Source organism: Aythya ferina, assembly GCF_964211825.1.
Source record: "Aythya ferina genome assembly, chromosome: 16".
NCBI lineage: Eukaryota > Metazoa > Chordata > Aves > Anseriformes > Anatidae > Aythya > Aythya ferina.
This window is the reverse complement of record NC_140315.1, coordinates 2,891,137-2,903,771: the sequence shown is the minus strand read 5'-3', so window position 1 is coordinate 2,903,771 and position 12,635 is coordinate 2,891,137. Positions and strand designations below refer to the sequence as shown.

At 39.1% G+C, this 12,635-nt stretch overlaps 1 protein-coding gene across 6 annotated transcripts in view; it reads right to left on the bottom strand.

The window, feature by feature from the left end:
* Nucleotides 1-12,635, bottom strand: part of DIDO1 (death inducer-obliterator 1) — a gene marked incomplete at its 5' end in the record, with an annotated part of 57,561 nt that overhangs the window by 12,627 nt on the left and 32,299 nt on the right. For all 6 annotated transcript variants that reach the window (XM_084538542.1, XM_084538543.1, XM_084538544.1 and 3 more), the window contains 8 exons: nt 166-255; nt 1,286-1,439; nt 1,949-2,492; nt 2,621-2,756; nt 3,348-3,455; nt 3,665-3,781; nt 4,429-4,588; nt 5,487-5,940. In XM_084538542.1, coding sequence (XP_084394668.1) covers nt 166-255; nt 1,286-1,439; nt 1,949-2,492; nt 2,621-2,756; nt 3,348-3,455; nt 3,665-3,781; nt 4,429-4,588; nt 5,487-5,940 — 1,763 coding nt within the window. The remainder of the gene's footprint in view (nt 1-165; nt 256-1,285; nt 1,440-1,948; nt 2,493-2,620; nt 2,757-3,347; nt 3,456-3,664; nt 3,782-4,428; nt 4,589-5,486; nt 5,941-12,635) is intronic.

Below are 12,635 nucleotides of genomic sequence, written 5' to 3'. Positions count from 1 at the left end.
CAACAGGCAAACCAGTTTCTTCAATAAATCAAAAATTTCAATGGAGTAAGTGGTAGCAGTAGTTTTCTAGGTAGATTGACATCAATATAAATTAGTAAAAAGGAAATTCTATCAAAAGTTGCTGTATGTTTCTTCCTGGTTTTCCAAAGGATTTTAAGTAAATACCTTAGAAAGTGAAGATTTGAGTTTGCCAACATAATCCCAGACTGTCTTCGGTGAGATCCTCCCACCAATATGAATCGTGTCTGGTAAATCCTAAACAAGAAGCATTACATGGTCGTATAAGAAAAGGAAAGAGAGGCTACAGTTTTGAACCAGCACAGATTGCCCCAACCCAGTAGCTTAGGCGATAATGCAGTACTATATTTTACTAAACTTGCACATATACATTCCTAATTTCAGATGGGCTATTTCCAAAATGCAAGGCGTTCATTATGGCATATTACTGGAAGGCTGGCAGTACACACAAAACAGAAAAAGCACTGCCTGACGAAGATAGCAGTGGAAGGTCAAATACTTTTGTATGCCTATCAGCCGATTATATTTGTTAGCTTTGCTTTTACAGGGAACCTGTTATATGTAGTATAGCTTTTACCTACACTTTCAATTTATCTGAAATTTTTGCACCCATATGAATTCTAGTTAGCTTCCTGTCATGATGACAGTGAAACCTGTTTTAGCAAAAACAACAAGAGAGCCACCAACCCTCCTAAGAAAAGACCTAAACCACACGCCTGAAACCCCCAGTCACAACAAATACACTTCTTCAGAGAAGTTAAATAACTGCTCAGTTGTTTCATCACAAGCTGTCATACTACCTAATTAGTTGAATGTACATCCTCCCAAAATATAAAAGCAGTTGCATCAAAGTTAATCAAAGGATGATATTTTTAATAAATGGCCAAACTTTTCTAATAGATCACATCAGTGATCCATCTGTTTGTGAGCAGAACAAGGCATCTATTTCAAAACACTTGCTCTAGAACTTCTCGTCAAAAACTGATCTTGAAATCAAGCTATTATTCTATGTTAGATACTAACATATATATAAACATATTAACAGACGTGAGAATTCTTCACAAATATGTGAGGAATTTTTTTTAAAAGGCTCTCTCTCCTTCCCCCCGCCTCGGGCTACTGTTCCTATTACTAAAGGAGATTACTAAAGGGATGCAATTTTTTTTTTTTGTTACACTTCCAATATAACAACATACGCAGTGACCCCAGCCTTTCTAACAACAGGAACTGCAATATATTCTAAACGCATAAACGTGTCAGTGCTAACCTCACTAAGATAATCAAAGCACCCGGAGACAGGATATGCTTTAGTGACAAATTTGGCCACACTCTGCATATTAATAAATCCTTTCCAAATGGTGTTGAGGCGAGAGAGGAAGAGAGAAGTATCCCCGTCTTGAGGTGAGCGTGGCTCGGCAACACTGCAAAACAAATCCAAAAGAGAAACGTTATAGAGCACAGTAAGAATGCTTCCTTCTTCTTCTTTTCTTCCCTCCTCTTATTGATCAATTACTTTATTTTAAAAAAGCAAATAACAGAAACATTATTAAAGCTTTGTTAATGTTTTCCACTTTCATCCAATATAGGATGAAAGTCTGGAGCAGCTTTAAACCAACCCTCACAAACACTTAATATATTTGAATGCACGTGCAGATTTAAAGTCAAATATCTTGCAAGTTTTATTTATCTGTTAAAACACATTGAAGAATTTTTGCTGTCAATATATAACGATGCTCAGAAAATTTTACCAACTAGAGAAGGTAAACAAGGAGATGATGAATTAAAAATTTAAAGTTCAGGTAATCGGATTTAAAGATGAACATGCCTTTTGATTATTGGCAGGGGAGGGTAAGAAGCAAAGGGGGACAAAAAAACTGAACACAGCAAGACTAAAGATTCAGTGGCTTAGCTTACTATTAAATATACGCACCTGATATTGGGTGACTGATGAACAGCTAAGTATCTTGGATCTGGTGAGGACGATGGTTTTGTCAATATTGATTTGGGGACAGTCATAACTGGTTTTGACATTTCCTGCTTTGTCTCCCCTGTTGAAACTTTATCAGATGCAGCACCAGAGCGCAGGGCTGTCGTCGTAGTACCAGAGGAGCCGCTCATTGCTGTTCTAGGGTCTCGGCCAGAAACTGTTACAGTTGTGACAACTGCACCAGTGCAAGAGGCAGGAAAAGTCGAAGGTTCTTCAGATGAAGAATCTGTGTTGTTATGGCCTTGGGTTGTAGGAATGTAAGTTCTTTCTAAGCTCGACTGGGAAACTGCTTCTGCTGCAGGTCCAACTTCGGTTTCCTCTGTGTTTTCAGAGGCTGCCTCTTTAGCAGGCTCCGCTGCTGCTGATGGTGCAGAACTTTCATATTTTGGCTGAACTTCTGGTTTAGATTTTGACTCTGCTTTTTTAGCAGAAGCCATTAATTTTATCTTCTTCGGTGGTAGTTCATCTTCAGATGCTGAAATCTGACCTACAAAATTAATTTTAAAGTGTTTTTGATTACTGTTTAACAATGAAAAGGTCTGAAGAGAAAAACAAGTAAGCAAGCAATGCTCTTAACAATTCTTTTACTTCAGACAAAGTCAACACAGTAGATACCTGTACAGATTTTGCAGTTCAGGTCAAAAAGATGGGCTCGATGTTGATTTGTTGTATCCTTCAACATACTGCTAAAAACGTCTAGAGAAGGAGCACTATTTACATTTTGTACAGCTCGGGTTGACTCCTGCTGCTCCTGGAAGTGAATGAACACAGAAAACATTCTGGTTGATTGCTAAATTCAATCATAAAAAAATACTTTTGAAACCGTTAATTCCAGTTCTTTAAAAAGATATTAAGGGCTGTGCAGAACTACTGCTCTGAGCAGCACTTATAAAAAGATGGAATTTTGAAATATTCTTCCCCTTTTGTCGTTTGTTCAAGAATATCATGTCAAACAGAGTTCTCAAATAGTATTTGTCCTCATTTCATTTCATGTAATTCTGAAGTAGATACTATCACATTAACTGCTTCCTGAGAATACGGAATTGTAATACTGATTACATTTTTGGGGGGGGAAACAATTGGCTAAGATTTTGCTGTAAACTGAGACAAAGGTCTGAAAAACACGCATCATCTGATATTTTAGAAGCACATGCTTATATATATGCCTGATACTAGGCTGTTACATTCCTTCAAACCAAAAGGAAAATGCTCATAGCACACCTACTAGGTGATATTCTTACAGCTCATTGAAACAACCTGCATTTCTGATACAAAATTTGAGGCTCTAGTTAGCATTTATCTCCCTTGGCACCTCCACGCTAAAGCAATAGCTAATACTTACATCAGAATCAGACACCGGGGGAGAATCTTCCATATTTACATCTGGCACTTGTTCCCGTTTTACAGCTGCTTTCTTGATCTCGTGTGATTTGGTTCTTGACTCTAACATCTGAGAGAAACAAAAACACTTTAGTAAGAAGTCTGCAATTTTATAATTTTATTTTGTATTTTCTTATCAGTTGGCTAGTGGAAGAGAAACAGCTTACGTTATTCATATTTCATTAGGAAGAAAACCATATATTAATTATGGGTGGTAAGGGCTGGTGAAGTTACTGTTAGTTCATATCTAAGGACACACTGGAGAATTGTATTGCTTACCGCTTTGGCTGGTTTCTCTTTCCATACAGACAGTTCTTTAGATAAAAGTTCTTCGGGTTTCATTCTCACTAGTTTTGACAGTGAGATTTCTTCACGAAGAACACGATGAAAAAGTCCCTAAAAAAACAAACCACACTTTGTTGCCATGCTGAATAGCTTAAGCAACTAACATGATTTGCAGTGCTGAACTGTCAAAACCCTTTCAGGTTTCTTAATTCCCTATTAAAAATGCAAGTTAATCTTAAGAAAACTTAGAATGGTGCAGCAACCAGAAACTAATGATGAAATCATCATGAAGTATGAATTTTCCATATTACCATAAAATATACTGTCAATTCAACTGAACAGGAATTTCGAGAGATTAAATGCCACTCCTGTTTCTTATCTATAGTAGATTTTTTTAAAAAAATTACGTTGTCTAGTCACTATTTCCATCTGCACCAGCTTCTTTTTCCTTTAAAAGATAAATTATCATGTACACAAGTAGTGTCCCATATAAACTACAGAACGTCACAGAAGAAAAACATATTTTTTTTTTCCAAGAATGCCATTCAATAAACAAATATTTCACTACAAAGGCCAATCTTAATAAATACACACGATCCAACTGGACAATTTTAATATTTGAATGGCTTTAAAACAATTTTTTATAGCATAATTCATAAGTCTCTCTCTTGAAACTACATATTGAGGATAGATTTTGATGTATTATTTAAAAAACAGAATATATTTCAGTACGTTTACTGTATAAGTAAATTCCAAACCTGATTTTTTGGGTCCTTGAGATTGAACATGATGCTACGGTATTTACTCTTGTATCGGTTGTCCGTAACTTGAAACAAATTAAACATCTCCTTTTCAATATTGAGTGCTACTTTCCCTACTTCACTTTCTGTCATGACCAGATCATCACTATCATTGACTCTGTTAAAAACAAGAAAGGGTATGCGCATTTACGTTAGGCACGAATTCTTCAGGCAGCATTCATAAAAACTAAATTTTCAGAGGAAGGAGTTAACCACGCTTTTATTCACTCAGTGAGGACTTCCTTAAAACACATTTCAAAGCCAAAGTCTATCTCAGGACCTCAAAATGTCAACTATGGCAACCTTTTGCTACTGTCTACAGAAGACCACGGAAGACAGCCTTAACGAACTCAAGTCAGGTCAGTCCTTACAAATACTCCTACTCATGACACTGTAATTAGTTTTTTGTTGTTGTTTTTTTGTCAGGAGCTACTGAGGGAGCTAAAACACTTCAGTTTTAATCTTAGACCCTCCACTGTGAACAGCATTTCTATTTCAGAGACACTACCAGAGCACAGTGGCCTAAGCCTTGACAGCTGACAAGAGCTTTAATATTTGTGGGACAATGTTTCAGCTTTTTAAAAAAAAAAAAAAAAAAAAAAATGAAATACAGTTGCTAACTTTGGGAGAAGAAGGAACCTCTGCCTCAGCAAGCCCTACACTATGCTTCGTACAACCCCTACATCTCCAAACACCACCATTGCCAGATATCAGCTTCAGGTCACCTGCATTATAAACATTTCTATGTTGTGATTTAATTCTTCAACTGTCATTGTCTCTCACTACAAATGGGATAGTGACGTTTTTTTTAAAGGCTTTTTCACATGCCCAATTATTTGACATCAGATTTTTTATTTTTAATAAAGCTCTAATGCTAAAAATACTTGTAGTAATTTCTAGCACAAATTAAATCCCTTAGTATCACTTAGCAAGAAAGAAACAAAACTCTGCAGGCTAACCCTTTGCTTCTAGTTGTAGCTTCCTATATAAAATAAGTGCTTTGAATTCCCACCCACCTCTTCCATAAAATTTCTTTTAGGGACCGACGAATATTTTGTCGAATCTGTGAGTTGGGCTGCGACTGGATAGGGCTAGCTTGTGTTTTTGCTTGACTACTTCCAGATGCAGTAGAAACGGAAGACAGCGAAGGCCTTTTGAGTCCTCCAGCCAAACTGGATGCAGCTGGTTTTTTGGAAACTGGCGAGTCATGAGAAAAAGCTGCTTGTTTTGAAGGAACGCCGCCTGTTGAAGGCCATGGTTTCTTGGGAATTACACCTTTGAAACTCCCAGCAGGTTTCAGTGTCTGCTTCATTAGTGATGTGCTAGAGAAGGATGGGGACTTCTTTGTTGGAAGATTTTTAGTGAGGGAAGATGCATGTTTCTCCACCATAGATGCTGAAGCAATAGCTTTCTTTGATGCCCCTATAAACTCTGTCGCTTTATCTTCGTTTCTCTTCTCTTCCTTTTGAGCTGTTAAAACAAAGAAGAAAATGCAGTATTAAATACTTAACATTGTAACTTCCTGTTTATGAAGACCAGCTGTCAACCTATAAGGAAGTCTGTGAAATACCTCTGGAGAACTACCAAATATATAATTTAAGCCATTCATTTTTAAAGTCTTTTTAAAAAATGTGTAAAAGTTGACTTTTTTAAGAAGAAATTTGCCTTTGATCCTGCAGAGAGCACTTCTCAGAGACTGTCTGAAGAGTTTAAAAGAGTTGCATTTTGGTTGTAAAGGTTGAAAATCTTAGTCACAAGCTATGCAAGAAATTTGAAAAAAAAAAAAAGACACCACCTTCAAAGATTCCTGAGTTGGACTTCATGATTAAGCTTCAAAAAAAATAAAAACAAAAACAAAACAAAACAAAACAAACAAAAAAAACATTTTCATAAAGTCTTTAAAAAAAAAAAAGCAACACAACCCATATCTCACATTTAAGCAGAAATCCTCACTCCAAACTTTCTACTTTAAGGAGCAAGCAAAGAGAGTCAAGTTAAACAACAAATCAATTGCTTAAAATTTTAAACGTACATTCAAGCCATTTGGTTGCTAGTATGAGTATCACACTGTCGCTATAAACTATCAGATCTTCTCATTTACTTCCCAGTTAAATTCTAGATTTAATACTATAATATTTAATAATTGAATATTAAAACCATTGCTCAAACTGCGGCTATTTAATTCCCACCAACTATTCCATTCACAATATTCAAAACTGCCATTTAATGTTTTTTCTAACATCAATATATTGACAATACACATAATGCACAAGAAAATTTACAAATTACAAGCGAAGGCTCCATATACTGAAGTTATAATTGCACAGGACTTTAAAAACAAGCATTTCTGTAGGTTGCATTTCACCTGTCCACATTTTGGCACTGACGGGAACAATTCAGCAAAACATAATAAGCCAAAACACACTCTCCATCCAGCAAACGCAATGTGCTCCACTTCACTTTTCCAGAAATATCATTTACAGGAGATCAGAGTTACAGTGGGCTACCACTGACACATTTATTGTAACAGCACAAACAAAGGTTCTGAGGGAAACCAAGAAACAACTCCTGAGATGAAGTTGTTCTGATTAGAAAAGCTAAAGTTACTTCCCCAAAAGTCTTTTTTCTCCTCCTAAATCTGCATTTGACTACTGACCAGTTAGTGACTTCTTTATTTTTTAATTATTATCTGATGTTTTCAGCTAGCAAGGTTTTGTAATCAGAATTAGTCCCACAGCCCCGTCTGCAGAGAGCTATGTGCTTCCCGGGAAGGATGCAGAAATTTAACTTTGGTTAATTTCACCACAAACCGAACGGACCCTTTTGGTCTTCCATACCTGCTACAGTGAGAGCAGACATTATCAGGAAGGGTCTAACAACCGATTTCCCTCAGACTTGAGGGGGACAAAGGTAGGGAGCACCCTTCTGAAGCCCAGTTCAAGAAATCCTCTAACAGCATAAAGCTTGAATAGAAATACACCTCAGAAAGGGGAAGATTTGGATTACCTAAGAAACAATGCAACTACTCATTTCTGAGTGAAACAGCCTTCCCACCTTTGCCTGTCGTTAAATTCTGTTAGACGCTGAGCATTTGTAGTAGGCACCTCCAGCAGCACGCAAGCTTGTAACGAGCTGCACTACACTGCCTCTTACTGCCAGCATGTTTCACCACCAATACACAAGCTGGTGGTTAAGATGAACCATAAAACCGATGCTGTACCTGAATTTTCATAAGGCTAGGCAGAGAAGCGGGTGCTAAACGTTGCCTGGAATACAAAGTGAAGTGGAGGATGCGGAAGCACTAGCTATGTGGATCCACTGTGAGTGGATGCCTTGCCAAAGGTTTCTGAGTGAAAATTATCTGAAGTGTAAGATGAAACACACTACATTAAATCATTCCAAAGAGCGTGAAGATCTTACTATAGATTAAACTTCTTGTTCACCCACTGTTCCCGTACTTTTCCCTAGGGACTGGTCTCAAGTACTGACAAACTGAACACAAACCCAGGGGGATGTTGAGCTGGACTCACACTGACTTCTCTTCTGTTTCTATTATCTCCCAAAGCCTACCCCACAAACCTTACACTATCTGTCAGGAGGCATTGAGCTATCCCAGGAAGGAGAACAGGGATCAGAAACTATCAGTGACATTTTCAGTTTGGTCAAATGAGGCACCTGGAACTTAATACACTGAGGTAAAAAGCTGAACTACTTTGAATTAACAGTCTCGAAAAGCTAGAAGATGAATATCCAAAATATGCGTACGATAAGGTTGTGAGAATTTCTCTACTTCTGGTTCCTGGTTTATCTTCTGCCCAGACTTGTCTCTTCAGGCCGGTGGGACAGCGCACCTCTGTCTCACTACGGAGCGGCAGGACAGCACAGCTCAGGGTTCAAAATGACCACAGTACAATTCGGTCCTCGGTGCTATGATTTTAGTTCTTTTGGGTCGCAGCAGAAGTACAAAACATGAAATACTAAGCTTACATTCCATACTTATAGTTTGATCATCTGTTCAAATTAGTTAACAAGCACGCTGATAGAACTAAGAACAGCAGTTAAGATATTGTGTATATAAAAAATATATCCGTGCCCCAAACCTTCCTGTGTTTCAATGGCAATATCACAGTAAAACTATATACACATAAAATAAAGAAATAAATAAATGGCACTAGCACAAAGGTAGATTGAAGTTCCCAGGGTTGATAGGCAGCAGCATCAGTACAGGTTCAAGAAGAAAGATGCACAAGCATCCTTTATTCTGACAGTTCACGTCATGGCTATTTTGAAATGTTTCTACAGTAGAGCACATAACTCAATGCTTCTTTAGCCAACAGAAAATGTGCAGATATTTCAGCCTCATGGAAGTCTAACAGCCTCACAAACTAAAATACTACTTTATAATTACAACTGTCTACCTAACTACTTGATGGCAGGGATTCTGCGTGTAGTGAAAGATACCTACACTACATAGGCTATTCGGTGCTTCAGAACACCTGTGAAGTACTTTCTCAAATCTGCACGACACCTCACTACATTTGAAGGATAGTGAAGTGGTGTGTGTGTTTTGACAAAGTATCGAAGGTACTTACATCCTACATATGTTAACAACCTTTGACAGAGGTACCTCATCTTAAACAAAAAAAAAAAAAAAAAAAAAAAAAAAAAAGAAAACACCCTCACATCCCATTTTGACTATGACAAAATGGATCGGCCCTGACAGATTTTTTGGTTTACTGACAGGATTAGTGTTCTGCCAGACAATCCAGCTGCACCAACTCACGCTGTCCTTGCACAGGTCTTGTATCCAATGCACAGGAGGGCAGGAGCACACAGCAGAGCACAGGGGAAGTAGCATGACTGCCTCTTCTGGCAGCAGCTCACCAGTCCATTGCCTCAGCTGCAAGGCGAGCATGCCCCCAGCTTGCACCATCTTCTGATGGGCGCTGTTTCTGGTGCATGTTTGGAAAAGTTACCAGAAGTGAGTACTCTTTTCAGAGAGCAGTATACCAACATACGTGGAATTTAGTTTCTGCACAGATGTCACTGTCGCTCAGCAAACAGATGGGACACGCAACAAACGGGTATTCTCTCCAATCTTTGCCTTGCAGTTCACGAACAGCTTGAAGATGCAGTCAATGCCTACTACATACAGTGGTCGCTGTATTTCGTACAGTGATGTTTCCAGTTCTTTTTATCAGTAGCTCCAGCGTACCTATATTAAATGCCCTTAAGCTGGTATTTTACCATAAAAGGATAAAGACGACTCCAGAACATCAGCCTATTCAGCCTAAGAGGAGTTTCACCACAGACAGATCAGTGCCAGAAGGAAGAATCCGGTGACTCTTCTACCCAGCACTTCTGAATCCCTGGGCTTGATGTTAGCAACAGTACTAAAACAAAACCAAACCCCCAATGGATTCCAGTTATCCTCATTTTGTCTTGTGGCCTGCTCAACAAGGACAGCAACAGGATTCTTACTGACTGAAGGGAGCTTGGGCTAAAAGACCGTGAGGTACAGATGGAGCTCGTGAGTCAGCTCAGTTCCAGAGTGAGACCCAGCGAATACTCAGGCAGGAAAAAAAAGTACATTCTTTGTAGGGCTTAAGAAATAGCATTGCTATGGTATGCTCACTAAATAACAACTATAATCTCTCCCACTAGATGTCATCAGATACAGAAGCCCTCCCCTAAGGGAATTCCTGTTAAAGCTCAGCCAAATATTACATGTAGCTAAGAATGAAACTTCTCTAAGTGGTACAGAACTGCCACATTATCTGCTGCGTTACAGATGCATTACAGATGAACCAGCCGAAAGCCTGATGGTTGCTGAGGTAGAACTCAAGAATGATTTCCACAGTGTATCGGTGTTCAGTTGTGTGTGAATGACTTGCAGGAAACACTTGCATGGTAATCCCTCACCTACACGGGGAGATTGCCTTTTGCACCACGCCACCAGAGAGTAAATTACCCAAAGGGAACTTTGTTTTTCCTTCTGATCTCTTCAGAATATTTCTACATAACATTTCCTTTCCACCTCAATCTCCAGAAAAGTAGCTTTGGAAAGCCACTTCAAAATACCTGCCACCCTATTCACGGCTTCTATTTATTTCTATTTAAGTTCTCATTTCTGATGCGTTATTTTGCTGGAGACACTAATTATTCCAGTTTTTAGACACTGGAAGTGTTCTATTCAGTTTTGCTTAAATTTACAATTATCTAGATTACAGTTCTTTAAAGAAATTCCATTTCTTCCTCAAGCTGTAAACTGTGCTTTAGATAAACCACAGGTAACTGTACTTGAAGAGCGTCTTGCTATGAGTCTGTAAGACTCAGATTTAAAAAACAACTTTGCAACGACAAAGTGTCACAAATAGTAGTTCAGAACACCATTAAGGAATTTTGTGAAATGTATCTTGCAGTCATGCAAGCTGATTGCTCGTTACAGAGTACTTATGAGAAGTTTCCTACAGAATTAAAAAAAACATGGCATAATGCTGTTCGTACACTGAAACTATTGACGCTAGTATCTAATATTGTCGTAACATTTCACTGTTTCCTCTTTCCCTGCCCACACTGATCTGTTTTTTCTTCCCATGATAAAATTCCCTCAAGGAAGCGTAGGGAAGACAGGATGATGGGTGCATCTCGTTCAGCTCGCACAGAACTTTCCGGTTTCACAAAGCGGTGACGCAGGGGAGGACTTCACCAAGCCAGCACTTCAGAAGAGTCTTGCAGATCTGTGAGCCTTTACAGCCCCACAGCACAGAGGCTGCTGAAGCAGGCGTGGGTTCTACAGTTAATTTTAATTCTCCCCCCTTCCTCACCAAAATAAAAGAATTTTAGAAAAAGATTTAGAAAGCAGATGTATGCACTACACGCAAGTTCTTGGGGGCAGCAACAGTAAGAGAGCAGGTGGAGTTAACATTAAGCAATTGGAGATTTTTTGTAAAATTCCACAATAATAAAACCTAAAAAGCAGCACACAGCTGTTTGTGATTCACGCTTTGAAGTGGATCACTTACTACATCTGAAAGGATTTGATGTCCTTTTGAAACAAAGTCAAATTACAGGGAGCAAAATTCACGATACTAGTGTAGCCTTGTAGGTGTTCAAATAGCAAAAATACCTATTAAAAGGTATTCTCGGAAAGCCTGTGTAAAGGCCAGCCAGGGCTGAGCAATTATGTATTTTGAGACAAGCTCATCTCTGAAGATATGAAACAGCACTGGCCTCAACAATAGCTTAAACACCTGATTGGGATACAGGTGTGAGCAGTGCACCAGAAGCAATAAACTGCTTAGGAATACACACACACACAAACAGTACTTTGAGCGTCACTCGGAAATTGGCCTGTGACTTGGTGCTGTGAAGTTTAGTATGGTCCTGCTGCTCCTTCTCACTCACAGGAGGCAGGCAGTAGCTGCACCAGCAGTTTTTCTGTAGAGTCCTTCCAGCATGCTGCAGCTGTCCCATCTGATCGTTACAGAAGGTGAGGGCAGCTCATTTTGACATGTATCCCAGAAGGGACGATCTCTTGGCTCAGAGATTAAAACACACTGCCCCAATTAATCAGTGTCTGATTTTAGGAACAGCAAGTTTACCTTTGTAAAACTGCTGAAACGGGGTGGGCAGGACTCCTCAGCCAAATTTAGAACTGTTTTCCCAACAGCTTCTCTTTGCCACTTAGCCCAAGTCTTATAGGAACCTCTCTCACGACCCCTTTCTGCATGATTAGTGACAGAAATGATCTTTGCAGAGCAGAATTTAATCTCTCCACCCCAATGAAGTGGCAGTTACAGAACTTTAACCCCCCCATTGTTGCTTTGTTTTTTTTTTTTTTGAAGTGAAACTTTTGATGCATCAGCTAACTAAGTTGAAGAAAATACACGGGTGAGCTGGTGCTGTCGGTGTCAGTTACAAAGCACTCTTACAATGGAAGTTACTTACCAGTTCAGTGACGTTCCTCAAGAGCAGCCTTTGCAAAGCCACACTGCTGGGATGCATGCCTGCAACCTCAGAGCCTCAGAAACTTGTCGAAGAGTCAATCCTGTTAGGTGCCACTGAAGCACCCTCTTGTGGCACTGAGCATTCAGTGCCCAAGGCCGTGAAGGTGAGCTGTAGTTTGTAACCGCTTCTATTCCAGTTGTGCAATTGCTGCTCTC